This window comes from Letharia lupina, assembly GCF_014066315.1.
Source record: "Letharia lupina isolate WasteWater1 chromosome Unknown contig_10, whole genome shotgun sequence".
Taxonomy (NCBI): domain Eukaryota; kingdom Fungi; phylum Ascomycota; class Lecanoromycetes; order Lecanorales; family Parmeliaceae; genus Letharia; species Letharia lupina.
In genome coordinates this window covers 1,277,947-1,303,995 of record NW_023502979.1, presented here as the reverse complement: position 1 = coordinate 1,303,995, position 26,049 = coordinate 1,277,947, and the positions used below count along the sequence as shown (strand labels likewise).

Below are 26,049 nucleotides of genomic sequence, written 5' to 3'. Positions count from 1 at the left end.
CGAAGATATAAAGTTAAAAACTATATTATATAATTAGAGAGTCTTAAAAAATATAAAGAGAAAGCTATTAAATAAGTACTATAAGTCTTATTATATTTAGAAGTAAAAAGATAATAATTTCGAGTATAAATAGAAGAAATTAAATATTAAATCGAATATTAGATATAACTTAATTAATAATATAAAGGTATTTAAGCGTAAAAAGTAGCCTACTCGCGCTTTACTATATATTTATATATCTTTAATCTCTATAATAAAATATATTATAACTATTATTAAGATTAAAAACTTCGATATATAATTATAAGAGAAGAAAGAATTCGAGAGTAAATTAAATTAAGATAAAATACTATTTAATAATAAGAAAGATTATATAGTATAGATAGCTAAATTCTTATTATTAGATTATTCTTTTACTATATTTATTTTATTCTATAATCTATAAAATATATTACTTCTTCGAAAGAGATTATTTATATTATATCTATTCTTCTATATCTAAATAATTAAATTTAGAAAATTATTATATTATTCGTTATTAAAGTATAAGATAGCTAGATCTTAATATCTCTTAATCTATATCTTAAAAATCGAAAATAAGATCTTAATCGAATTAAGATTAGATAAGTACGAGGGTAGATACTTTAGTAAGACGCCTATATTGTAGTATATATAAATAAACTTAGAATAGTAATATATCGAGGCGTTATTATATATAATAACTAAAAGAGGTTTATTTCTATTAAAGCTATCGTAGTAAAAGAGAATATAATCTTATACGAAGTTAATAAAGATCTCTTATATAATAAAGCTTTAAAGAATAATTTATAATAGATAGCTTTATATAATAAATATTGATAGTAAACTCTATCTCTTTAATCGCTTAAACTCTTTACTAATCTATAATCTTATATTCAAAAACACTTAATTATACTTTCTATTGTCTATTAAATTTAATATCTAATTAATATAAGAAATAAGAGAATACTTATTAATTCATTTATAAATTATTAATTTATTTAGAAAGATTAGTTAATTAGCTTATTAATTAGCTAGCGTAATAAATTAACTAATATATAAAAAGATATTACGTTAACTAGCTATTCTTCTTATTTACTTATAAAATTAATCGAGGTATTATAGAGCTCTTTAGATAATACTCTCGTCGATAACGAGATTAAATTCGTTAAAGAGTATATATACTAACTCGTTTAAATATAATATAAAGCGCTCTTCGAGATATATAAGTAGTTATTTCTCGATATACTAATTTATAACTCTAAGATATCCGCTAGAACTATTATTCGAAATAAAAATAATATTATATTCGCGCTAATAGAATCTTATACTCTATAAAGTCTATATATCTATATTATATAAATTAGCTAGAATAATATCGTTACTATAACTCTACTTGAATTTCTTTTAAATAAAAGCGTAAATAAGCTTTAGAATCGGCGATAGTATAATAATAGCGATAGTAAGGACTCTATAGACACGCTAATAATTAGACTTTAATCTAGCTAATCCTTAGATATAGCGTATTTCAATCTTTTTCGAGGTCTTAACTACTAAGTTTTTTACTACTATTATTTTCACGATTTAATTAAACTAATCCCCCTTTATCTAGCTATCTTCTTATCTCTACGATCTACTATCTCATTAACTTCTTTCTTTTTTTATTTAATATTATTTAGATTAGAATTACTATAAATAATATAAATTAATAAGAGATAATTCGATAAAGCTATATTATAAGATATATCTTATTACTATACTATATTTTTATAGATTAATCTTATATATAAAGATCTATTAATAAATCGTTTAACGACGTATTTCTAATATAATTTAGTTATTCGATATACTATATATAAAAAGTACAATTATAGAGCTCTATTATTACCATTTTTTTTTTATAACCTAATATCTAAAGATTTTACCCGATTTTTAGATAGTAATTACTTATAATCTACTTATAATAGCTATAATAACTACTCCAACGGCTACTTAAATGGCTACTTAAATATAATTCTATATCTATATAATACGAAATACCTCTTACGTATATTTGGCGGTGGTCACGGCGAAAATTTGGTGGGGTGGCTGCCAAACGGGCGCTCCCGCAAATGGTTTTGCAAAGAGGAGTATTGTCTGGAAGAAAAGAAGCTCCAGTAAAGATACCAAAGACACCATTCCAACAACAATAATCATCATCACCACCTCAGGCAGTTTTAAGTCTCTGCCAACTCTTTCCTGGGAACAATGCAGGCACATATACCCCACGGCAAACCACTTGCATGATGTTCTCCAACGCCCTTTCCACGTCAGCAGCACGGATACCGACTATGTCTCGCCCTCTCCGTCACCTTGCTCTGCTGTGGCTAGCAGGACAAGCGTTCGCTCATGAGCACCATACCGATGAGATACCAGAAGGCGAGGCGATTTCTGCACAGCCTATTGTACCTCCCCCAACATTGAGCGCCCTAGCCATTCTGACATTGGAATATCAGGATACTACATTATGGATCCACATAGCCATTCAAATAGCCTCCTTTGGCATCATCTTCCCCACTGGAATGGTCCTAGGGGTAATGTCTACTCCTACTCACGCCAAAGTCAAATCCCTGCGAGTCTGACCGCTTCTTTAGATCATTCGCTCACGTTGGCACGTACCTCTCCAAGTCCTCGGTGTCATTCTCTCGATAGTCGGCTACTTCCTTGGCCATGCGCACGGTGGTCGCCAATTCGCCCATAACGTCCACGCTTCTTTCGCACCATTCCTGATGCTCATGCTCATTGTCCAAGTCGTACTCGGCGTCTACCTGAAGCTGCATCTGGAGAAAGGGATACATGCTAGGATACGTCGCTACACGGTCATAGGGCATGGAGTAGTAGGGAAAGCATTGCCGGTAGTCAGCTGGGTGCAGATGCTGTTCGGGGGCATTACGGCCTTGGGATTCTGTCAAGGGGACCACCTAGGTCAATGCCTGGCCCACTTCATTATGGGCAGCGCCTTCATCGGCTACGGCATTGTTCTCACAATCCTGCTGCTGGTTGGTCAGATGTGGCTCAGGAGGACCGGCCGAAGCCAAGAATTCTTTGACAGTCTGATAATAGCAGCATGGGGCTGCGTCAATACATTTACGGAGCACAGGTGGGGAGGCCCATGGGTGGCTAATGACCTGCAGCATACAAGTATGGGTATCGTATGGTGGTGTGCGGGCCTGCTTGGAATGTGGCTGTCAAGGAAAAGAGATGGGAGGCCGAAGAGGAATCTTTTCCCAGCATTGGTTATAATGCTTACAGGATGGGGCATGAGCGCTCATCCTCAACATCTGGAGCTGAGCACGCATGTCCACACGGTCTTTGGGTACACGCTCATGGCTGCTGGAATGGCCAGGATAGTAGAGATATCGTTCGTTCTTCGGGACCAAAATACAATATCTGATACGGAGGTGGAGGACACTAATAGCTTTCAATACATTACGCCTTTTGTAAGTAGCCCTGCAAATACCTCTCTCCTTACAAAGATTTGTCTGTGTTCAATTGCTGACTTCTACACAAGCTACTCTACACCTCCGGCTTCCTCTTCATGGGCGCCACAGAGGAACAAATGAACCTCCTCACCACCGCCGGCGTCTCCCACGTCTCTTACATCCTTCTCCTCTTTAGCATTTCTTTCTTGCTCTTCCTATTCGTCTGTATGCTGCTGCACCTCTACGCTTCATACGCCTGGCCTCTCGACCGTATCCAGCCCAAAGCTATGGCCAAGGGAGGGTTAAACGGCCATGTTGGGCACGTGAATAGGAGGGTGAGGGATTCCGAGGAGTTCGAACTGGAAGGCCTCATGAGTGATGATGAAGTGGCAGAGGATGGAGTCGGAACCCCTGCTAGTAAGAAGGCGAATGGGACGCTGACTTAGATAAATGGGCTTTCTAGGAGTTGCATATTACATTTCTAGGGCGTTGAATGGGCCCCTGTCCTTTATTTTGGCCTGCTTATAGGCACATAGCCATCATACATGTATTGCCTAGAGCCATATGGAGGGAGAACAAACCTTCAACCTATGCCTTTGGTTGGCAGCTGTCTAATGAGTTGATTCTATGCACAATTGAAATCAATTTACTGGAGAATAATTGTAAAACAAAGCGTTTTGTTGGTCGCTATCCTATCATATCTGCCCTACAATGGGCACACATGCATGATATTATTAACAGGAAAAGATTCCATTACTGATCACATGAAAGGGCTTGCTTCCCATTTCATCAACACAACAGAACTTTTCCACCTGATCATAATTCATCCTCACATAATGTTGTCGATTCCATCCCTGCTCAGCGCATCTCATGGTACTCCCCCTCACCCTGGCCAACAGCGGCAGGAGCGCGTGTAGGACCGGCGCCCAGGTCATCTTTTGTGGATGTCAGCCAGTGGATAATGGACGCACTCCATGTGACTGTAGATCTATTAGTACTGTCGTGCGGGGAGCAAGCCCGTAGAACAGGGCAAGGGACGGGGAACATACTGTCAATGGTGCATATGGTGAAGCAGAGCCAACCGTTTTCGTGTCCGTTCAAAGCGAAAAGGATAACAAGGTTTGCGATGGTCGGCAAGATGATGGCGGAGGCGCCCAGTCCGGATCTGCCCATGAAGAACTCGCACGCGATGACGGGGTCGCGCAGACCGGGCACTTTGCGGAAGGGCAGAGCCATGGCGATGCAATGCAGAGCGTGTCGGAAGTTTCGGATCTTGACCAGACGCGCACCTCGCATCACGAAGACGAAGGTGAGGGCGAAGTTGATGATGATGTCGTAAGATAGGAGGGGAATGGTGATGACGAGAGGAAGGCCGATGCGGCATTTGCCGTCGATATGGGAGAGGGAGGTGACCGGATGGATGAAGGCAAAGACAGCTAGCACACCGAAGCCGAAGATTACGATGGCGATTCCGAGAAGGTAGATGGGGTCGCGGAGTCTTGGAAGCTTTGTCGCCACAAGCTGGTGCGCTCGCTCCACCAGGAAGAGGTATAGGCAGACCTTGCTACCAACGTAGAAAACGAGGCAGAGATCAATGGCAGCGCGGCAACGGCCTTCGGTGGTAAAGTCCCACGCGTTGATGAGGAGACCGGCAGAGAAGATAAAGGCAAGAGTGCAGGAGTAGATCGCTAGTACGAGGACCCGGATGGAATTCAGCTGCTTGAAGTTACCGATCTCAAGTGTTTTAACGCGAGTGGCTAGGAAGAGGTTAATTATTTATATAGAAAGCAGCAATGGTGATCGGCTGTTAGAGAGGGGCTTGCAAACATACTAAGCATTCCAGACACCATGCAAAGGCCGATTAGTGATATCATCGAGTAGATAACATGTCCTTGAACCGGCGTGCGGTGAGAGTAGTCATAACCATCACGAGTTCCTTGCAGAATCAATTTCGTATTCGCTTGCTTCATATTAAAGGGGTTCATACCAAGAGGCGACGGCAAAGCATGTGCTAATTGCCCAAGGTATACCGCAGTCGATACTAGGAGGATGGCAAGATTCACGCGGGTAGACATATTGACTGGGTCTGCAACCTCATTAGTAGCCGATCAACCTCATAGCCAATTTCAACATCGGCCAATGCTGATAAACTTACAACGACGCGATGAATGATTGAACGGTTAATAGACTTGATTGTACACCGTGTAAGAAGGCAATGTATTGGTGGAACGAGATGGCGGTGTATGTAGACTGTAGAGTTGGTTAAGGAAAGTGAGGTGTCGACCGGAGGAAAGTGATAGATGTGAGGCAATTATTTTAGCGTGTTTATGGGACGATCATAGTAATACAGAACAGGATCACTCAAAGCACAGCACATATCACGGCACTTTACCTTTTATTATTCAACACTATACTATCTAGTATCATTTACGCAGAATCCGGTATGCGTAAAGAGAAACTGAATGCAAGGTGGTCCAATTGTGTGACATCTTCAAAAGGGAGAGACCAGCTTCGATATTTCTCTTTAATTGGGCATGCTGCCACCGAACGGCTACTCCCAGCCACGCGGTCAACCCTATCAAAGATGTGAAGCAAAAACAATAATGTCCGTTCATGCATGCAAATTCAGAATATTAGGGGTCGCTACTGCAATGACATGTTATCTGCAAAGGGCGAGACCATTATGTGGTATATCCTGTAATTGAATATGCTACCATGCCAGTGCTACTTACAGGAGAGGTATTCCGGAGAGGGTAAAGCAATGGAGATGATGGCCCCAGAATGTAACAAGATGACTGTATTGGGCATAGAACGATACTCGCAGTCTTCCCTGTGATCAGGTGTCATCCTTGACTACTCACAGATGAATATTTAGTCTGTAGAGATTGTACAGCAATGGGAATGATAGCCAAGAAGGCAGGCAGAATGGTGGCAAAGACAAAGAACCACATATTCATAAAGATGGTTTCTACAAGGTGCCACCTTCAAATAGCGACCTACAGAGAGATAGTCGCCGCTGCAGAGATTGTAGAGCAATGAGAATGAAGGGATGCTCGCAGAATGGTGGCAGAGGTGATTGGGCAAATCCACAAAGAATTGCTGATTTGTCAACTTGGCGGTACTCAATTTTGGATCTTACCCATGTAAATACATTTGAGAAGCCCTTGATTCTCCGGACTGTCAATCTGAACTGACGGTGGTGAGAGTGGCCCAAGCCGTTCAACGGAGAAAGAAGTGAAGTCGAGATTTGCCTCGGTCCCTCAGAGCGTGCTAAGCCCCTTCGGATTAGCCCCTTCTGCTTACTACGAAGTCAGCAGGCTAAGCCGAAAGAGCTTAGTGACAGGCTAGGCTGGTCTGAGGAACAGAGGCACCTCGGCAAGTCGATCCTCAGAACTAGGCCCTATCAAAGTTGACCAGCGTGCAGCAGCTTCTTCCTCTACATATCTTACATCTTTCTGTCCCGCGAAAAGACAACATCTCTCGCCTCTTATATTCTGACCGCTGATTGTCGACATGCCTAAAGCTGAAGTAGGCAGTACGAAATACCTGAACAATAAACTCAAATCCAAGGGTCTGCAGCGCCTGAGATGGTAAGCTTCCGGCACCTTGCTCTACTGTTTGTGATTGCTAACCCTTGTCCAGGTACTGTCAGGTAGACTCCTTGTTTCTCAAAGTCAGAGCGTAGTACTAAGGGGTGTACAGATTTGTGAAAAGCAATGCAGAGACGAGAACGGATTCAAGTGCCATACGCAAGCAGAGTCCCACGTGAGAAATGCTCTGTTGGTTGGCGAGGCAAGTTTTCTTCGCCCGAACAGAAAGCTTTTGCACTTGCTAACATAACGTTCCAGGACCCTCGAAAACACATTTCAGACTTCTCGAATCAATTCCAAAGAGACTTTTTGCAACTCCTTCGTACGAGCCATGTGGAGAAAGCGGTGCAGATGAACCATTTTTACCAGAATTATATCGCAAATAAAGAACAGTAAGCCGGCTTTGCGTCCTCCATCCCTTCGACTGTCGCTTTGACAGCCACCAGAAAGGTCCCTCCCAGGAAGTTGTTAATCCTAGTGCTGTCGACCTAACAGCGGAAGGAGTTCAACTGCTTTTATGGCTCTACTTTGGCTTTTTAGGACCAACACTGATTTCTATCTGTTATCTAGTATCCACATGAATGCAACAAGATGGCCATCATTAACAGAATTTGCAAAACACTTAGGTCGTGAGGGGCTCTGCAGGGTCGAGGACACCGACAAAGGCCTTCAGATCGCTTGGATTGATAATAGCCCTGAGGCCTTGAGAAGACAAGACGCTATAAGGAAAAAGGAGAGGCAGGACAAGGGCGACGAGGAGAGGGAGCAGAAGATGATCAGGGAGCAGATTGCAAGGGCAGAGGTGGATGCTGAGATGAAGGCTCGGCAGGACCACGATTATGAGGCGCGGGACTTTAAGCCCAACGAGGGAGAGAAGATCAAGCTCAGCTTTGGGACCAAGGCGAAGGAAAGCAAGGACCCCTCGCCGTCTGCAGTCGCCAAGCTTGAGAGCGATGACGGGACAGAACCCGGAAAGGAGATAACGAAGTCGATATCACCGCCAACCGGAGTACCAACACCTCCACCTGAAAAGGTTTCGATAAAGATGGGCATGAAAAGCAAGCCAAAGAACATTTTCGCCGGGGTCTTAAAGAGGAGTGCTCTTGGAGCAAAAGTGCCCCCCAAAGAGTTGCCAAGGAAGCCCATAAGTGAAGCGGAGCGGATCATGAAGGAAGAAATCGAACGGAAACGAATGAGAGATGCTAGTGGTCCGGGCCTCAACTCGAAACGACCACGACTTGCATAGGAGCTGCATGTTTTTGATGGATCATGATGGAATATTCAAAGCGCGGAGTCCAGGGGAACGGAGCACAAATCATATCTGGGAATAGCATTGCATATGAAGGTCTTTTTACATCTGGATACCTGTTTTGGTTGTTTACTAGAGCTCTTGCAAAGTCTTGAACTTCGAGACAGGAAGGATATCAATTCTTGAATTCAAAACTAGACATAGTTCTCATTGTTTAGTAATCTTCTTCTATGTAAGCAGGGAGTAGACTATGCTACTCGTGCTGCTGATTTCCTTTGGCGAGTTTTCTTCAGCCCTACGGCAAAAAGCCACGACTTCAAAATCCTACCTTTCTTTGCATCAAACACATCCACAAGTGATCCAAAGTTCACCGCGCAACGATTACATGGAAGCATATCGTGCAGCCCCTCCAGTGTCGAGGTACGTCATTAATTCTCTCACATGCTCCAACCATTCATGCCTTTTCTAGCAAGGGCAGCCGTTCTGATGCTGATAGGACAGGACCTTGACAGCATTGACGCTTGGTACGTCGCTGCTTGTATACGGCAACATCATTAGTGGAAGTCGAGTCGTCTTCTACCTGCCATGGATATTCAAGTTCCCATTGCCAGAAGTATGGCGGTTTGTCACATCGTTTTGGGTGACTGGTGGAGGTCTAAGCATACTTTTTGATACTTACTTCTGTAAGCCTCATCGACATCCTTACAAATTTCCGTGTTCATGAGTTATCAAGTATGGACATACTCGAGCGGCCTCGAGAAGGAGTCTGGCCGTTTCTCTCAACCGGGAGATTTCTTCACCTACATCATCTTCCTCGGCCTTGTGATCCTAGTAAGTTCAAATACCCTCCTTCTTTCAGCTTGTCTACGCTTTTCGTGTTCACTACCTCCCTGGTTTATCCTTCCTTGGCGTATATACAAGCATACCTCACATATCTGCCCGCCCAGCCATCATCTAGCTGAAGCGGTTCCTGGAGATGAGGAAGATTACCCTTGCATCTCGCGCAGGCCCGTCATTCGCAATCAATCCTTAAGGGCTTGCGTGCGGTGTAGGCATGGTGGAAGCGAAATTTGAGATAGCCTACGTGATCTTTGAAATTCGCGTTCGGTGGTTTTTGCTTCCTACATATCTAATTTTTTGGGTATCTCATGGCGGTTCGGTTGATCTTCGGATTTTTTTATAAAATTTACTGACTTACAAAAGGCTACAGCTGGTTTTATCCTAGGCGGTGCGGTCTTCACTCAGGGTATGGTCTATCTTGATAGTCTCTGACTATAGGCTAACGCCGGCAGCTCTCATTCTTGGCATTGCATACACATACTCGCAAGACAACAGAGGCAAGAAGGTCTCGTTCTTTATTATCACTTTCAACGTGATTTGGTTGCCGTGGGCAATGCTCCTGATGACATTCATCATGGCTGGACCTGACGCAGCCTTGAAGCAAGGCGCAGGTCTTCTGGCTGCTCATCTCTACGACTTTCTAACCCGCCTCTACCCAACGTTTGGCGGTGGGAAGAACTTCATCCGCACACCTGCGATCGTCAAGCGCTGGTTTGGGGCAGATAAGTCCAGCTCCCAAGCAAGAGGTTACGGGACTGCATTCAGACCTGCAACTCAAGCACCCGGTCGTGGCACGTCAAGCGGCTTTGGATTTTCAAGTGCATGGGGTACTCGAGGGCAGGGTCGGCGACTTGGGGGAGATTGAGCTGCTAGGAGAAGCAGGATAGCGTCGGTTCTTCTGATGTATGAGTAGTAGAATGCAAAAGACGTTCACCATGGCATTGAGATCCCTGAAAATTTGGAGAGTCTCGAGAGTCGGAACTCGGAAAGACGATGCCATGCCAAGAAATGCGCGTTCGGCTAGAGCTCCCTCCCACATGTCCGCAAGAAACTGCAACTGGCACCTACAGACAATTCTAACTTCTACGAACCCCAAAAGGATGAAAGAGCGACCGCAATAGTATCCATCACGTGTCAGCGTCAGTCAATTCGAAAGATGGCAGACGTTCCTGCCAAAGGCCAAGAGGTGGACTATACCATTAAGCCAGAAGCTACAACGCCAGCAGTCGATACCAGCGACAGGCCATTGCTCCTCAAAGATGACAACAGACTACTCGTCCGAACCGGACATTTCACGCCAATCCCTATGGGATGTACTCCTCTCAAGCGTGACCTCAAATCTTTCATTAGCTCCGGTGTGATCAACCTCGCCAAACCTAGCAATCCTTCCAGTCATGAGGTGGTCGCGTGAGTCAAGCGCATGCTCAAATACATTGAATGGTGCTCTTCAAAGTACCGGACAAACAACGTTATTTCGTTTGTTTGCAGCATGAATAACAAACGCAAAACAGGTTTAGTCATGTTCCGAAGCGTTATTGAAAGGCTGGATAGCCCACACAAAACTGGTCAGATTGTTGTTAACGCTGTATTGACTGACGATAAAAGGGCCATAGATACGTCAACAAAGCTCGCGTCGCAAAAATTGAACCAGAAATCTTCGACATCTAAGCATGTTCAACAAATCCGCACTGCTGTTGAGATAATAAAATAACTCGAAAATTACCGATTTATAAAGTAAATCATAAAATCGTCGAGTGGAGCCATCAGCGCTCCTCTTCTTGACCTAAAAAATACATATCTGGTTCTCAAACAGAATGGCTATGACAGCCGACGGCTTCTCCCAAATTCAAGTCATACTCTAATTCAAGCTATTCAAAGGTTCCTTGGACAAGTACTGAAACTCGAAACATCGAGTTTACCTCTTACCTTCAGAATCCTATTTCCATAAGATCCTTTAATTAATTAAAATCACACCGCCGCAGTCGATGCAATACAGATAGCGCAGATCCTACGGCTGCCAGCCGAGTTAACGAAGTCTCCTAAAGAGCGCAATGTACTCGAAGGCTTGCTTCAAGGCTTCGAAAAACTGGCGTGGCTAGAGGACAATGACACCCAGAATACTACCTTAGATCGTTACTTTAAATCTATCAGACCCGAAGCTAGCGATACTGCTTTCAGCGTTGATAGTGGAGGATCAAATCGCATGGAGGTTGATGATCGGGAGGTCGAGGACAAAGTACTTCGGTGGTGAAAAGGTAGCCAACGAAGATGACGATAAGGAAACCAATGACGAGCGATGAGCGACGAGAACGCTGATGAGGAAGCCTTCCATGTTGAGGAGGACTCCGGTGTTGAGGAGGAGGACTTTGATGTTGAGGAGGACTCCGATGCTGAGGAGGACGTACTTCCCGACGCTCTTGATGCAGGTGAAGATAACGACTACAGGGTCTTCCGAGAAGCTTTCTATTCTGAGTTTCTTCTAACAGACGATCAAAGTAACGACGGAGAAAATACAGAGTGACGCCTTCAGAACACCGAATGCGACCCAGGGCAAAGCGCACGTGATAGAGCCCCGGTCTCTCTCAAGACTTCGGAGAAGACGCCGCGCTGTACAGCCTCTAAGGCCACCTTTGGGACCCGTCGACCAGTTGTTTCACACGCGTTATCAGGGGCCGTTTGGAAGCGCTGAAGTACGTAGTATTATTGCATGACAAGGGAAGGTTCGACTCGTGCATGGAATCATTGCCAACGCAGGGGCCAACCCATCTATCTCACGCAAGATAGCATGGATAGACAGCCACAAACCCTAGGAATGCGGCGCTGAGTTATATGATTAGTAATTTTTCCAAGATCTTCATTATGTTGTTGTGAAATAATAGTAATTCATAGACATTCGATTTTAGGCGGGATCTTGGCACAGAAGTCTGTAGGGTACCTCGGTACTCACCTAGCTCAACTAGCTCACCCAAGTTTAGCGGCCACCCCCATGCGACCTTCGTTCTAGGTGCCAAGCCCCATGACCAGGTTCTCTCCATCCTTCCTCAACTATATATCCATTGGACAAACAGCAAGACCATTTTGGAGGCAAAACAAGAGTATAACCTGATAAATCGCCAAGCTCGCATCCAGTGGGTTTCAAACCCCCGCAGAGTCTCTCGCAATGGCCGCCGAACTCACAACCACAAAACTCAATGCGGAAAGCCACCTGCTCTTGGTATATACCCAATGCTCCCAACATCTGAAAGCTAACGAGATACCATGAACAGGATCAACCCCTCCTCCGCCTCCCACATGAATTTGCCCGAAAAAACTTCAAGATTGTCCAGAAGCACGTCGAGAGGGAGAACAAGGACGTCCTCTCGGCTCTCAAATCCACAGCCAACGCCTCCCTGGCCGGCCAAGATGCATCCAAAACAGTCGCTTCCCTAGACAACATGATAAATCGAATGCAAGGTTTGAAGCGGAAGATGGAAACTCTACACAGCGAAGAGAAGGCTCTGCATCAGGCGTCTAGGAAGCGCATACAGCATTTACAAAATCTATACGAGATACCCAGTTTGGCAGACGTGAAATACGATGAGTGGTCGAGGGTGAGGTTAAATAGGTTACTGGTGGATTATTTACTCAGGTGTGGATATGTCGAAAGTGCCAGGGCGCTGGCGAGGGAGAAGGGCATTGAGGAGTTGGTGGATCTGGAGGTCTTTGTGCAGTGCCACAGGATCGAGGAGAGCTTGAGGAGGAAGAGTACGCAGGAGTGCTTAGCCTGGTGTGCGGAGCATCGGCCGATGATGAAGAAGCTTGATGTGAGAGCTGTCCTCAAGGGGCTTATGAAAGCACGAGATGCTGATAGTAGGAACTCTGCAGAATCGCCTCGAGTTTGAGCTTCGGTTGCAACAGTACATTGAACTTCGCCGGAATGGGCAGCTTGTGGAAGCCCGGCAACATGCGCAGAAATACCTGACCCAACATGCTGGTACATATCTTGAAGAGGTGAACAGAGCTGCGGGGCTCCTTGCCTATCGACCAGACACCCAAGTGCAAGAATATAAGGTCAGGAGCCATACAGAGACGTTCATTGCCTGTATGCTGACAGGGACAGAAATTATATTCCGAATCTCGATGGGACGACCTAGCCAAACTCTTCGTCAATACCCACCACGAGCTCTTCTCACTCCCTGCACGTCCACTCCTCCACATAGCGCTTTCCGCAGGACTTTCGGCTCTCAAGACACCTTCTTGCCATTCGAAGCATGCGAGCAGCACAGCAAATGCAAGTTCGACAACGACATCGGTTTGTCCGATTTGCTCAACGGAGCTGAATGATCTTGCTCGCAACCTGCCCTACGCACACCATACAAAGAGTTATGTTGAGAATGACCCCGTCGTCCTGCCGAACGGCAGGGTGTACGGGAGAGATCGACTGCTTGAGATGAGTGCGAAGGTGGGTCTGGACGCGAGCCAGGTAAAAGATCCGACGACTTCTGTCATATATCCAGCCTCAGAGATTCGGAAAGTGTACATATCCTAATGCCCAGACCTTTTCCCAAACCCACAAGTTGTTTAGTTGTCAGCATAGCCAGTGGAGATTGATAGGGAAGGCGTTATCTTTGGGGAGCACTAAGATATTCCGATAAGGACTGGTCTGTTGATCAGTCATCTTCCGAGTCACTGTCTTCGCTTTTCTTTTTGCTCCTTAGTGCTCCCCGTGTTCCTCCATCGTTGACCTCGAAGACATACGTCCTGGCTGGCCGATCAACACCCTTCCAGCCTCCTCCGCCTCCAATGTTCCCGAGAGTCCTGGCGTGTTGGTATCCTGGATAGGCACAGGCCTGGAATTTGAAGCTCCGCTCAACCTTCAAGCCCACATGTCGCGCGAGATCTCTGACGTTCCAAAGTTCGTACGGCTCGCCGTCGAAGATAGTAACAATGATCGATCCTGAAGGAGCCAGCAACGGTAGCGCAGCTTTGAAAAAACCGACGAGGAGTTCTTCGCGAATCGGTCAGCCGGATTGACAGCCCCCGGCCTGTACTAAAGAAATGTATGGTGTTTCTGACCTTGGTTGTGCCTGACCTGTCGATTCACATCCTTTGTCAAGCCGCCCACGTGCGGGAAATTGAATACTACTTTGTCAAAGCCGCCCTTTTTGACCTCTTTTCCTCCTCCACCGCCTTCTGCTACTCCTGGTTTCCCAAGCTTGGTTGCGTCAACTCCATACCGAACTATGCAATTCTCCTCTGTTTCGAGGGCGGCGATGTTGGAGGCTGCTTGTGGATATTTGCTTCGGAGCGCGGAGACTTTGTCGTAGCTAGTCGCAATCAAATGAGTGCAACGATGGGCGCTGAGAAGGGAGCTGGAGAACGAAAAGTCGCCTTCCCCAACCAGAAGGATGCGGTCGCTAGACAGGAACGGAACTGGTGGGGATGGAGATTTCGCGTCATTTGTGAGCTTGCGCAAGGAAGATCGAGATTTCGTGTTTGCAGCTGCAGCTTTCGAGTATGGCTTAGAACTGGAAGCCTTCACCTTTGGCCTCTTCGTCTTGCCCATTGGAGAGGAGAGGGTGGTTAGAGATTTAAGGAGAGGTCCGAGAGGTCAAGCTTGGACTCCGCTGCCAAGCCGCCAAGCCTTGCGGAGAAAAAGACAGTCGAGACAGTCAACCTCGTTGCCGAGGCTCGAGGGTCGGGGACAAAAGTCGTTGGACACCGATCCCCGCTAAGCCCTACCAAAGTGTCCAACGACTTTTGTCCCCGACCCTCGGCTGGCCTTGAGCACACCTAGCTATGTTTCCTCGATGAGCAGCATTACAGACGAGAAAACCGTCACAGAAGAAATCGCTCGTCTAGAGATCCAACCCACCGCTGCCCGTGCCCAATTGAACCATTCCCCTCCACCTCCGCCCGCCTCGGACAGTCACCCCGCTTTTCCTCCCAATGGTCTACCGTCCCACGCTCTTCTTCTTCTCTCCGACTCCGCCCTCCCTTTAGGCTCTTTTGCATTCTCCAATGGCTTGGAGTCCTACCTCGCACATCACCCTTTTCCTGCCAATCCGAAAGCTGCATCAGAAGCTTTCTCCCATTTCCTCACGCTAGCACTTACAACTCTTGCTACAACCACGCTTCCCTATCTTTTGGCTGCCCATAGATCTCCCAAGCAGCTCCCAGAGTTGGACGCTACTCTCGACGCATGCACTTTATGCCCTGTGGCCAGGAGAGCAAGTGTGGCGCAAGGGAAGGCGTTGCTCACGCTCTGGGAAAGGGCATTGAGGACAGGAGCGGGAGACTCGCCCGCTGCATTGGCCCTGGCGCAGTTCTCGCTGGAAATGAGAAAGACACCGTTACACTGCGACAATGACGATGAGCTCAGCGGACACTTCGCTCCGATCTGGGCAGCGGTGACTTGTGCAATGGGCATCACGCTGCATGAATCCACATATACTTTCCTGTTCAACCACGCGAAGGCAGTGGTGAGTGCGGCAGTCAGGGCGAGTGTCATGGGGCCGTATGCCGCGCAGGGGGTGCTGGCAAGTGGATGGTTAAGGGGGCAGATTGAAGATCTGATGGCCAAGAATTGGGACGTGGGTATTGACGATGCAGCGCAAGGGGTGCCGATGTGTGATTTGTGGCTTGGCAGGCATGAGCTGCTGTATTCGAGGATATTCAATTCATGAGGCTTTCTGGTGACGGAAAGTGACAACACGAAAAGTGGGCTTCTGTAGGGAATCGATGGACGTTGTCAAGGTCTCCATTCCGTCTTGGTATGCTCTCCTACCGAGAGAGCATGTATTGGCTACTACCAAAAGCTTGAACGCCCGCAAACTTCGCTTTCAAAACCACCGCCTCTATAGGGGCTCCTCTAAACGCCCGAGTCAGATGCAGTTTCGTCAATCATAAAATCTCCTTCAACTGGCTCTTCTGAGCCAATGTCAAACTCGTTGGAAACTTGACCTTTACCTCCACGATCATGTCTCCACGTTCGTCTCTGTTCTTACCCTTACTCTTCGGCATGCCAAGATGCGGGAAGGTTTCTCTGTAGCCTGGTGGTGTGGGTCCGCCGCCGCGCACTGGGACTTGCTTGCCGTCGATGGTAGATATCGTTCGTTGCCAGCCCGTGAGGGCTTCTTTTAGTCCTAGCTCGATGACGGCTATGAGGTTGTCGTCTTGGCGCTTGAAAAGTGGGTGTTCTTTCTGCAACATTGTCAGCATTTCGAAAGAAGTTTTGGGCAAAGAACATCTTACCTCAGTGATAATGAAATGCAGATCCTGTGTCCCCCCTTCCTCCTGATCTCCCACCCCTTTAAACTTCATCTTCGTCCCAGCCTTGTAGCCAGGCTTGATGTCCATTTCCAGAATTTTGTCCTCAACATTCCGCTTCTGCGTTCGTGGATCGAACGTCTTCCGCTTGATCTTCATCTTCTTATGGGTTCCTTTGTATAGTTCCTCCAGCGTCACGGGCAACGGCCTCTCCACAGTGGTAATCTCCGGCGACCGATCCCTCCTCCTCATTGAGTTCCCAGCATATGAGTCTTTTCTCGACCCCCGTGAACTTCTACCGCCACCGGTGAATTGGGAAAAGATGTCATCATCGTCTCCTATGCCCGCACCGCCCCCCCTCATGAATTCCGCAAATACTTTGAACGGGTCGCCGCCACTGAAGCCCCCGCCCCCTCCGCCCATTGAGTAATGAAACGATCGTCCTCCACCTGGCATTCCCCCGCCCATTCCGCCAAAGTTCGTTCCTTCGAAAGGCATCCCTCCTGGTCCGCCAGCGCCGCCAGCCTGCGGAGGAGCTTCAGCACCGCCGCGGAGGAGGAACTCGAGGCCATATTGGTCGTATACTTTGCGCTTCTCCGGGTCGGAGAGGATTTCGTAGGCTTGGGAGACTTCTTTGAACATCTCGGAGGCCTTGGGGTTGTCTGGGTTCTTGTCAGGGTGGTGTTTCAGGGCTGCTTTTCTGCCAAAAAGAATGTCAGTATGGAATGGTTGCAATGGAATAGGAGGAGAGCTTACCGGTAGGCTTTCTTGATTTCGTCTTGGGTGGATTCGGGTTTTATGCTGAGAGCATCGTAGAGCTTTGTTTCTGCTACCATGTTCGGCGAGGGCGTTCCAAAGTCTTGGTATGTCGAGTCGTAGTAGAAGTGGAAGCAAAGTCAATTGACACAGGGTATGGAAGACTACTGGCGCAAAGCTCGACGATGGTATCAAAATGTAGAACAAATTGGTGGAACGGAAGGTGGTCAATGGCAGTTTGTTTTGTTCAATTGGCGAACTAAGGGCAAGGTGGGCAAGATGGGCAAGATGTTGAGTGGCAAGGTGGAGACAGAATCATTGCTTTTTCGCATATACTGAACAACGCTCAAGTCCTCTTCACGAGGCTTCTGCGGTGACTTTTGTTTGAGGGGCAGACATGTGACCTTTTCGTCCGGAGCAAAAACAGGCTGTGATTGGTAGAACCTTCGAGAAGCTTCTATGTTGTACTGTAATGTACATGTATTGATTACATGTATTGATAAGATAAGTGTTCGCGCTTAGATTAGGGCTCTAGATTGGGGTTCCCAAATTCCCGTGGCAAAGCAAAATTCCTCGAAAATCTTGTACAAATCATCCACTTGAAGGTATTCCAACTACGTCGGCTCCTTTAGAGTCCAACATCTATACTCATCATCGTTTGCTCATCCGAGGCGATCCAATATACCTCTAACATTTAGTACGAGCGTGATGGCATCACCATCCATTTGCCTTTCATGATCGTATCATTATCAGCCCCGTGGTGTTGACTCGGAAGCCGTGAGTAGAACAAAGCTGCCATTCAACCTATTTGGCGACAATCGAAACAACATCCTCGTCCGCCACAATATGACTTAACCCGACCCTCTGGGGTACATGTCGAGCGCTAGCTCCCCACACCATAGCATACTTGAATGTCTCCTTAAGCGTTCGGTGAACCTGATCGCAGACTTCTTCTATTGAAGATTTGTTTCTGACAATCAGTGCTTCGCTAAAGTCTGGTTCTTCCCCTTTCCTGCAGCTTCATTAGCTGGATGAAGTTCTTGGGCATCTAATACTCCGCACCGCTTCGTATAGATCCGCATTAGCTGCAATTCTTGCCAGCATCTCTCGACCACGTCTTGGATGCCCAGATCAAGCTCACAGCTCATGACCACAGTGTGTGGCTCTCTGGCGAGTTTGTCGAGGAAATCGAGAGAGACGGAGTCAATCTTGTTGTAAACGTACAAGCTTAGTTCAAAAGCTTAGCGGTACTCGTAAGGGTCTCGGAGATCGAGCATACCATTTGATATACTTCCTATGATCCTTCATTATGACGTCGATAAAGTCATCCTAGCACATTTCCGCGTCAGCATTCGAATTCGTTGATAAAGATTTGAGTATCAGGGCATGTATGGGGAGCAGAAAGGGTGCTAGATTGGGTAACTTGTTCCCCCAACATGTCCCGCGACTCTAAAATCAGTCTCGAAAAGGATGAGATAAGTACGAGAAAAGCCTCACAACGGTCGCTGCCTATGATTAGCCTCTCCAAGAGGATTCGGGTTGTAACGCTTACCGTTCTCGTCTCGAACAAGCACTTCACAGTTCAGCATCTTGTAGTCTCGTAGTATATTGTACAGCATCTTCTCGTCAAGGTTTTTAGGAGGATTTTGAAATGTGATTTTCATGCCTCCGGCTTTTTTCGGTTTCAGGTAGATATTACTGGAGACTGATTAGGGCACTGGTTTGATTCTTCACTAACAGCATCGCCTACGGTGGCTCTCGATTCAATCGAATGCCAACAGCTTCAAGCTCGCCCTCAAGCAGCGCCCTCTGCTCTGCCTTCTTGGTGGCATCAAGGATCATCAAGACCAGGTCGCTTGTCTCGATGTATGTGAGTAATCAAAGCTGTCGCGAGCCAGATTTTCTTACCTTCGCAGCACTGATGACCTGCCTCCCTCGTCCCTTACCCTCGGAAGCTCCCTCAATAATTCCGGGCAGATCGAGAACTTGGATTTCTGCGCCTCCGTATTCAAGTACACCGGGGATGGCCGTCAGAGTAGTAAAAGAATATGCCGCAACTTCGCTCTTCGTTTTCGTAATTTTGGAGAGGAAAGTGGATTTGCCAACAGAAGGAAAGCCCACAAGCGCAATCCGTGCGTCACCGCTTTTGCTAACATCAAACCCGGTCCCACCGCCTGACCCTGCACCAGGAGCTGGTTCAAGCAGCTGAGCACGAAGGCGGGCGAGCTTCCTAACAATGCACAAGTTCTTAAATTTTTCCATAATGAGAATCAGAGAAGGAGTACCCTTTCAGTAGACCAAGATGGTACTCTTCAGACCGTCAATCTTGGATATCCACGTTTCGGCCGAACGACCATACCTGTCGCCTTATTTTCTGTTATTAAGTCAGTCAACAACTGGTATCGATGTTGCGAATGTCGAATTACTTTGCGTCCTTCGCATTTCATCCTCGATCCTTTGAAGAAGCTTAGCATGGTCTGGTGTAAGGCTTGAGACGCTACTTACTCTTTGATCTTCTCGGTGATGTTGACCATGTCGGCGACAAGTTAGTAACTCCGAGATAGGAGGAGATTTTTGGAAGTAAATTGCCAAAATTTGAAATCGACTTTGGACAATCTACTAGATACTTTGATGTAGAGTAGGTCTCGGCAATACCTACTTTACTTATCAAAAGGAATCGCCACGCGGGAATACTTGCGGCAAACGCGCTTGTTAATGCAGAGATTGCATAAAACAGTAAATAAAAGTAACCTTCGAAGAACATTTCAGGGTCTGGAGATAGTCAAAAATTTGTACCACCTCCACCGCCTGATGGGGAAAAAAAAGAGTGATTATGACCATGGGGGGCGACAACTAGGCTGCAGGCTTGCTCGGGCGTCTTTCTAATTTCATAAGTGGTGTTGTGCGCATTGCTGCAGCCGACCGTGACTCGTGACGATGGCTCCGATTACAACTAATTATTCCGAGATCCAGCATGATGAGATCGAGGCTTTGCGCTCTATCTATATGGACGATTTCCTGGAGGAGGAAGCAAAGACTGGGGCATGGAAGAAAGCTGCTGATCGGGCCTTCCAAATCAATCTCCGTAATCAAACAAGCGAGGAACAGAACATCGCTCTTACTCTTGCTGTCTCTTTGCCGCCTACTTATCCCAAATCTCTTCCGCGTTTGAATCTGCGTTTTGGACACTCGATTCGTCAAAAAGAACAAAAGCAAGCTCAAGATATTATCAGCAGCAAGCCAAAATCTCTACTTGGCTCTGAAATGATCTTCGAAATTGCTACTTCATTGCAAGACCTTCTTGATGATAATGCTACCTCATTAAACATCGTCCCTACCTTAGACGAGGAAAGAGCCGCAAGAGAGGTTGCCGCAAGACTTAAAGCCGAACAAGATGAAGAAGAAAGGCGGCAACAGGCCATTAAGGCTGACGAAGAAGAGGAACAAATGCTTCTAGAAATGGTCAAGCACCGAAAATCACGATCCAACAGGCGCAACAGCAAGTCAATAAATCAATTGGATGAACCGGTTAGTGGGGAGGATATCCTTGGAGGTGTCACCTTTGAACGCCCCGCACGAACGAGAAACAGAAATGACAGTGGGACAATGACCATACACACCGTACATCAAAGGGTTCAATACCGTCAAGGTCCAGTATCTAACGTGGTTACAGTCCAGCCATGGAACGTGGATCAAGCGGTATCCACCCACGAGAATCCGCCTTATTTAGTTCTCAAAGAATGTAAGATTTCATCGACGAAACGAGCTGTCCAGAACTTAGAGTCAAGACTCGAGTTTCATACCCAACTCAATTCCCATCAGTGCATCTCTCAGCCCCTTACTTTTCGAATTCAGCGGGATACTGCCACCGAACCTTCGTCTTCTAGTGATGATGCCAATTGGACCATCATTATACTAATGGAACTTGCTGAGAGACGGTCATTACGGGAAACCCTGGAAGTTGTCGACAAATTGGACGCAAAGCTGGTGCGTGCATGGTCTATACGGCTCATCGAAGGTCTCCAACATTACCATCGACATGGATCTGCACACGCAAGCCTCCACTTGGGTAACGTACTCCTAGAAACAGGCGAAGCAGAGAGGGGTGATAGGAAAGTCACCGTCCCCAAGCTGTCAGATGGAGGGTACCAACGCGACTTGCACTTGCTGAAAAAGGGTAATACCTCAAGGTACTCCTCGATTGCCTGGACCGCGCCCGAAGTAGTCAACAACAACAGCCAAGCGGAGGCCATGCCAGCGACAGATATATGGGACTTCGGCCGTTGTTTCTTGCAGATGGCCTTCGGATTGAGCATTTTGGAACATCCATCCCCAAAGTCTCTGATGGAGGAGCTAAAAATGAGCAAGAGTTTAATGGCATTGCTAAGCCAGATTTTCCAGAACGACCCCAAGAAGCGCCCCTCTGCTTGGGATTTGTTACATTTTGAGTTCTTCCGCAATGATGATCATTTGCTCGATGAGGATCCCACCTTCTCTTCGATTTCTGGAGAGGCCGCACCCTCTGATGGTAAAGGCTTGCAGCGGCACCATTTTCGACGGGAATCGACTGCGGCTCCGCAATCACGCTATGCAAAGGAGTTTGTGGAAGACGGTCGCCTCGGTCGTGGTGGCTTCGGAGAGGTCTTTAAAGCGAGAAACAAAGTCGGTGCGTCGATTTTGGAGCTGATTCTTCCTAACCGGTAGTAAGATCGAGTCACAAGACATATCTTGGGGGCAAAATGACCTTTCTACTCCCGAGACCTGTCTTGCAGATCCAACTTCTGTCTCAAATAGGCTTTGCTAACTCCGAATTCTGCGTAGACGGACAGCCATATGCAGTCAAGAAAATCAAAGCTCGGTCAAAATCCGCTTTAGACCCTGTGCTCAGCGAAGTGACAGTCCTGTCCCGCCTCAACCATCCGAACGTGGTCAGGTACTTTGCGGCATGGATAGATGATGGTATTGCGGTGGACGATCATATTAGTTCAGAATCGTCAGGGAATGAGACCCTGTCTTCGCTCACTAATGGGGGAAATAGACCCGTCTTACCGTCAAGTTCGAGGGGTCTCGACTTCATAAGCTCGAGCAACGCGCACGTTGTCTTCGGCAATGAAATTGACGCAGATACAATCGCGGAGGAATCCAGCCAAGATGAAGGCAGTGATGACGAGGACGCAGACCAGAGCTCTGGCAGTAGCCCCGGACCAATTGAGCCCGATAGTGACGGAGTCGGTAAGAGTATCCCCGTTATCGAAGCAGGATCCTGGTTAGGTTCTCAGGGACAGGCGATGTGGACAGTACTTTACATCCAGATGGAATACTGCAAACCAGAGGTAGGCTCCCTTTCGTTGACCATGTTCGAGGCACGCAGAATGGGACAAAAGCCCCAATGATATCAAGTCATCGCTGGCAGCGTATGAATGCTGATGATTATGGCGGGCCTCTTATCCTAAAATATGTCGCGCTATAAGATTCAATACATCCCAAGCTGCATTTACTGACAGGCCACTCTAGACTCTACGCGACCTTATCAACTCCGGTCTACATGCAAATGCTGCTGAAAGCTGGAGACTATTTCGGCAAATCGTTCAAGGATTAGTGCACATACACGCTGCTTCGATCGTCCATCGTGATCTTAAACCCGAAAACATATTCATTGATAGTACGTCACTCTGGCTTTCAGTTCTCCTCTCAATTTTGTCTACTCGGTATTTCTCACACTCCATGGCCGCTTGCCAAACCCTTTGTTGTCCTTTCGGGAAATACATGAAAAACGCATGTTATTCTTGGGACTAGTCTTCCTGATCTATGCACGCGTCGTTGCAATCGGCGTTTCAAGTCTCTCCGGATTCAAGGTTGTCGATTTTGGCCGGACATGCTAAGCTATTTCGCTGTTTTCTCAGAGGTTTTTCTTATTCTGCCTTGTAAAATTGCTTTAGTAAGTCATTGTTGATTATGCAGGTGACGGCGACGTACGTATCGGCGACTTCGGTTTGGCAAGACCTGGCGACTACCGGACCTCTGTCAACAACCCTCGTACAGCAACAAGGGAAGTTTTTGGTAGCTTTACCAAGGACGTAGGCACTGCCTCCTATGTTGCGCCAGAAGTCCGATCGGCAGGGAATGGAAAGTACAATGAAAAGGCAGATGTAAGTGTCTTTCTTGGCTTTCTGCTTGGACAAAACCCGCTCGCCTGCCAAGATGCACCGCGATTCCTACCTCAATTTTGGGTGACGGCCCTCTATTTATGCTGTCACAAGGATTCCCGGAGCCTTTGCTGAAACCCATGAATTGAGGCCTAAATCCTACAGAGCGGTCGTCAAATCACAAAGAGTTCTGTGCGTCGATCCATTTTGAGGGTAAAAACCCGACGAAGAATGCTTTTTAAAGGCTCAAGCAAGCAAGAATGGCAGATTAGAACTCAAGATTGTTCAGCAGGCTTCTAGGAATGCTGGCTCAACTGCCATACTACCCTATTCCACCGTGAACGGTAGCCAAAGTCTGGATTTTGGAGATTTTTTGTTGTCCGAGCCTTATTGTTCCTCGAAACATCTGCGGCATCTACAACGTCGAGTCTTTCACACATAGCCCTTTTTGTAGTTTATGCTAACGTCTTGACATCAGATGTACTCCTTAGGCGTGATACTTCTCGAGATGAATGTTCCTTTCTTCACGGGTATGGAGCGGGCCGAGACGCTGGAATTGTTGCAGAAAGAGGACCATGCGCTTCCCTCGGCCCTAGACAATACAGAAAAAGCAACTCAAGCAGTGATTTTTATGTCGTTGATCCAGCACAAGTCAACCCACAGACCCAGCAGTTCGGAACTTCTTCAAAGCGGTCAGATTCCAGTCCAAGATGAAGATGAATCCTTTCGCATGGCACGCCGGCTTCTAGCCGATCGAACTTCACACTTTCGGTCACAATTCATCAACAGTCTGTTCAACGAGAGGCATGCGATAGACAATTCGTCAATTACAATGAGAATCGCACCTACGGATCCGATGCGGGCAGTCACGTTGCTCGAGGATGTAAGGGCTATGTCACGGTCTTTGCCCGACGACTTGGATCTTCAGGCCATGGTTAGAGAAAGACTGACAGCAATTTTTCATCGTCATGGCGCCGTTGAAAGAACGGACAGCCCGGCTCTGTTCCCATATCACTCTTGCTATCCGTCAGCAGATGTCGTTCAGTTCCTTTCTCCCACGGGTAAAGTCATGCAGTTACCGTATGACCTAATACTACCGAATGCCATGTTGTTGGCTCGACACTCTAGACCAGAACCGAAAACTTTCGTCTTTGACAATGTGTATCGGGTCGATCATTTACGGGATCAGCCCAAGATATTTGGGGAAGCTAACTTCGATATTGTGTCAGAAAATAGCCTCAACCTTGCGCTTCGTGAGGCTGAAGTACTCAAAGTCATTGATGAGATCCTTGACACATTCCCGAGCTTGGCATCGGTGCAGATGTGCTACCATATTAATCATGCGCAATTACTAGATGCCATCCTGCGTTTCTGCGATGTCGAGGTTTCGAAATGGCCTGCCGTCAAAGAAACGGTCAGCAAGCTTCATACAGGGGAGTGGACATTTGCAAAAGTAAGGCACGAATTACGTGGACCTTCCATTGCTGTTGCTGCGACTTCACTGGATGAGCTTGAACGCTTTGATTTCCGAGATACACTGGAAAAGGCTATTGCGAGGATTCGGTCAATCATCAAAGACACTGCTGATCTTGAGTCGGCATTTGCTCACATGCAGGCCGTCATCACTTACCTGGTCCGCTTCAATGTCAAGCGAAAGGTGTACCTCAATCCGTTAAGCAGCTACAATGAGAATTTCTACCGTGGAAATCTGTTATTCCAATGTCTCTACGACCAGAAGAAGAGATCGGTCCTTGCCGCTGGAGGCCGCTATGATCATCTTATCCACGATCACCAGCTTATCACGTCAAGGAAGAACCACGTCTATGCTGTAGGGTTTCAGCTTGCTTGGACAGGGCTTTGCGCGGATATGGTGAGTTACCTCAAGAGGGGAACGAAATCAAAGGCCAAGAGGAAGTCTCAATCTCTAATCGGTCTGGCGTGGAGCAAGAGACGATGCGATGTTCTTATCGATAGTTTCGACCAAGCTCACCTCGACTCGGTCGGTGTCGATATACTGCACGAGCTTTGGTCAAATGGTATCAGCGCAGAGCTTGCAGAGGAAGACCACGGTACCAAAGCCGAGAACATATTTGCGAAAAGCAAAGAAAGCCGTCAAGACCATAGCTGGGTTGTGTTGATCAAGTCGGAGGATTCAATGAAAGTCAAATCAATCAGCAGAAAGGATGAGATCGAGATCCGACTATCAGATCTCACTGGACATCTTCGTGGCGAAATTCGTGAGCGAGACAGACTAGAAGGCCGGACACCAAGAGTATCAATACAACATCAAAGCAGCCAACAAGACGTGAACGGAACTGAGACCGATCGTGAAGTAGATATAAAAGTTCTGATGTCGCAGAATAAGGGCAAGAAGGTTAATCGAAAGACTATCGTGGAAGAGGGTGAGTTTTCCGCAACCTTTTCCGACTCTACATGTGCTAACCGTGTTAGCCCAACAACATAGGGCGGAATATCTCCAGAATTGTGCAGATGGCCCTATCGTAGCCATTGAAACCAAGGACGACATCTTCGAGGGGATAATCGACACACGCCTCTCAGATCCTGAATCATGGAAGAAGTTCATTCAAAGCGCTGCTCCAGGCGAGCGCCAGTACCTCGGACAGCTGCACAATCTACTCAAAACCATGGCAAAAGAGGCCGTACCTGGGAACTCAACCGCGGTTGTCTACAATTTCCGTACAAAGGCGTGCATCTCGTATAACCTGGGGAAGGCATCCTAA

General features: G+C 46.8%; 11 protein-coding genes across 11 annotated transcripts; 7 read left to right on the top strand and 4 right to left on the bottom strand.

Moving 5' to 3' along the window:
• Positions 1–2,303: 2,303 nt before the first annotated feature.
• Positions 2,304–3,925, top strand: HO133_000365 (uncharacterized protein; the record flags this gene model as incomplete). The annotated part of the gene is made up of 4 exons (XM_037291304.1): positions 2,304–2,462; positions 2,514–2,591; positions 2,652–3,497; positions 3,569–3,925. 4 exons carry the CDS (start codon positions 2,304–2,306, stop codon positions 3,923–3,925), a joined length of 1,440 nt encoding a protein of 479 aa, XP_037152739.1.
• A 412-nt stretch (positions 3,926–4,337) lies between these two features.
• Positions 4,338–5,554, bottom strand: HO133_000364 (uncharacterized protein; the record flags this gene model as incomplete). The annotated part of the gene is made up of 3 exons (XM_037291303.1): positions 4,338–4,459; positions 4,529–5,236; positions 5,311–5,554. The coding sequence occupies 3 exons, from the start codon at positions 5,552–5,554 to the stop codon at positions 4,338–4,340; spliced, it is 1,074 nt and encodes a 357-aa protein (XP_037152738.1).
• Positions 5,555–6,992: 1,438 nt separating this feature from the next.
• On the top strand, positions 6,993–8,315 carry HO133_000363 (uncharacterized protein; the record flags this gene model as incomplete). The annotated part of the gene is made up of 4 exons (XM_037291302.1): positions 6,993–7,069; positions 7,172–7,271; positions 7,328–7,461; positions 7,640–8,315. The coding sequence occupies 4 exons, from the start codon at positions 6,993–6,995 to the stop codon at positions 8,313–8,315; spliced, it is 987 nt and encodes a 328-aa protein (XP_037152737.1).
• A 388-nt stretch (positions 8,316–8,703) lies between these two features.
• HO133_000362 (uncharacterized protein) lies at positions 8,704–10,569 on the top strand (the record flags this gene model as incomplete). Its single annotated transcript, XM_037291301.1, has 6 exons — positions 8,704–8,738; positions 8,820–9,001; positions 9,052–9,149; positions 9,522–9,564; positions 9,611–10,000; positions 10,229–10,569. 6 exons carry the CDS (start codon positions 8,704–8,706, stop codon positions 10,567–10,569), a joined length of 1,089 nt encoding a protein of 362 aa, XP_037152736.1.
• Positions 10,570–10,972: 403 nt separating this feature from the next.
• On the top strand, positions 10,973–11,679 carry HO133_000361 (uncharacterized protein; the record flags this gene model as incomplete). Its single annotated transcript, XM_037291300.1, has 3 exons — positions 10,973–11,008; positions 11,155–11,394; positions 11,467–11,679. 3 exons carry the CDS (start codon positions 10,973–10,975, stop codon positions 11,677–11,679), a joined length of 489 nt encoding a protein of 162 aa, XP_037152735.1.
• Positions 11,680–12,318: 639 nt separating this feature from the next.
• HO133_000360 (uncharacterized protein) lies at positions 12,319–13,686 on the top strand (the record flags this gene model as incomplete). The annotated part of the gene is made up of 4 exons (XM_037291299.1): positions 12,319–12,372; positions 12,425–12,961; positions 13,023–13,208; positions 13,258–13,686. The coding sequence occupies 4 exons, from the start codon at positions 12,319–12,321 to the stop codon at positions 13,684–13,686; spliced, it is 1,206 nt and encodes a 401-aa protein (XP_037152734.1).
• Positions 13,687–13,807: 121 nt separating this feature from the next.
• Positions 13,808–14,703, bottom strand: HO133_000359 (uncharacterized protein; the record flags this gene model as incomplete). Its single annotated transcript, XM_037291298.1, has 2 exons — positions 13,808–14,145; positions 14,214–14,703. The coding sequence occupies 2 exons, from the start codon at positions 14,701–14,703 to the stop codon at positions 13,808–13,810; spliced, it is 828 nt and encodes a 275-aa protein (XP_037152733.1).
• Positions 14,704–14,947: 244 nt separating this feature from the next.
• HO133_000358 (uncharacterized protein) lies at positions 14,948–15,823 on the top strand (the record flags this gene model as incomplete). Its single annotated transcript, XM_037291297.1, has 1 exon — positions 14,948–15,823. The coding sequence occupies one exon, from the start codon at positions 14,948–14,950 to the stop codon at positions 15,821–15,823; it is 876 nt and encodes a 291-aa protein (XP_037152732.1).
• Positions 15,824–16,040: 217 nt separating this feature from the next.
• HO133_000357 (uncharacterized protein) lies at positions 16,041–17,242 on the bottom strand (the record flags this gene model as incomplete). The annotated part of the gene is made up of 3 exons (XM_037291296.1): positions 16,041–16,340; positions 16,392–17,106; positions 17,163–17,242. 3 exons carry the CDS (start codon positions 17,240–17,242, stop codon positions 16,041–16,043), a joined length of 1,095 nt encoding a protein of 364 aa, XP_037152731.1.
• Positions 17,243–17,966: 724 nt separating this feature from the next.
• HO133_000356 (uncharacterized protein) lies at positions 17,967–19,696 on the bottom strand (the record flags this gene model as incomplete). Its single annotated transcript, XM_037291295.1, has 11 exons — positions 17,967–18,174; positions 18,225–18,389; positions 18,442–18,491; positions 18,660–18,667; positions 18,715–18,860; positions 18,913–19,022; positions 19,071–19,392; positions 19,448–19,472; positions 19,522–19,536; positions 19,589–19,617; positions 19,668–19,696. 11 exons carry the CDS (start codon positions 19,694–19,696, stop codon positions 17,967–17,969), a joined length of 1,107 nt encoding a protein of 368 aa, XP_037152730.1.
• A 403-nt stretch (positions 19,697–20,099) lies between these two features.
• On the top strand, positions 20,100–26,049 carry HO133_000355 (uncharacterized protein; the record flags this gene model as incomplete). The annotated part of the gene is made up of 6 exons (XM_037291294.1): positions 20,100–21,828; positions 21,984–22,495; positions 22,677–22,824; positions 23,124–23,311; positions 23,787–25,710; positions 25,760–26,049. The coding sequence occupies 6 exons, from the start codon at positions 20,100–20,102 to the stop codon at positions 26,047–26,049; spliced, it is 4,791 nt and encodes a 1,596-aa protein (XP_037152729.1).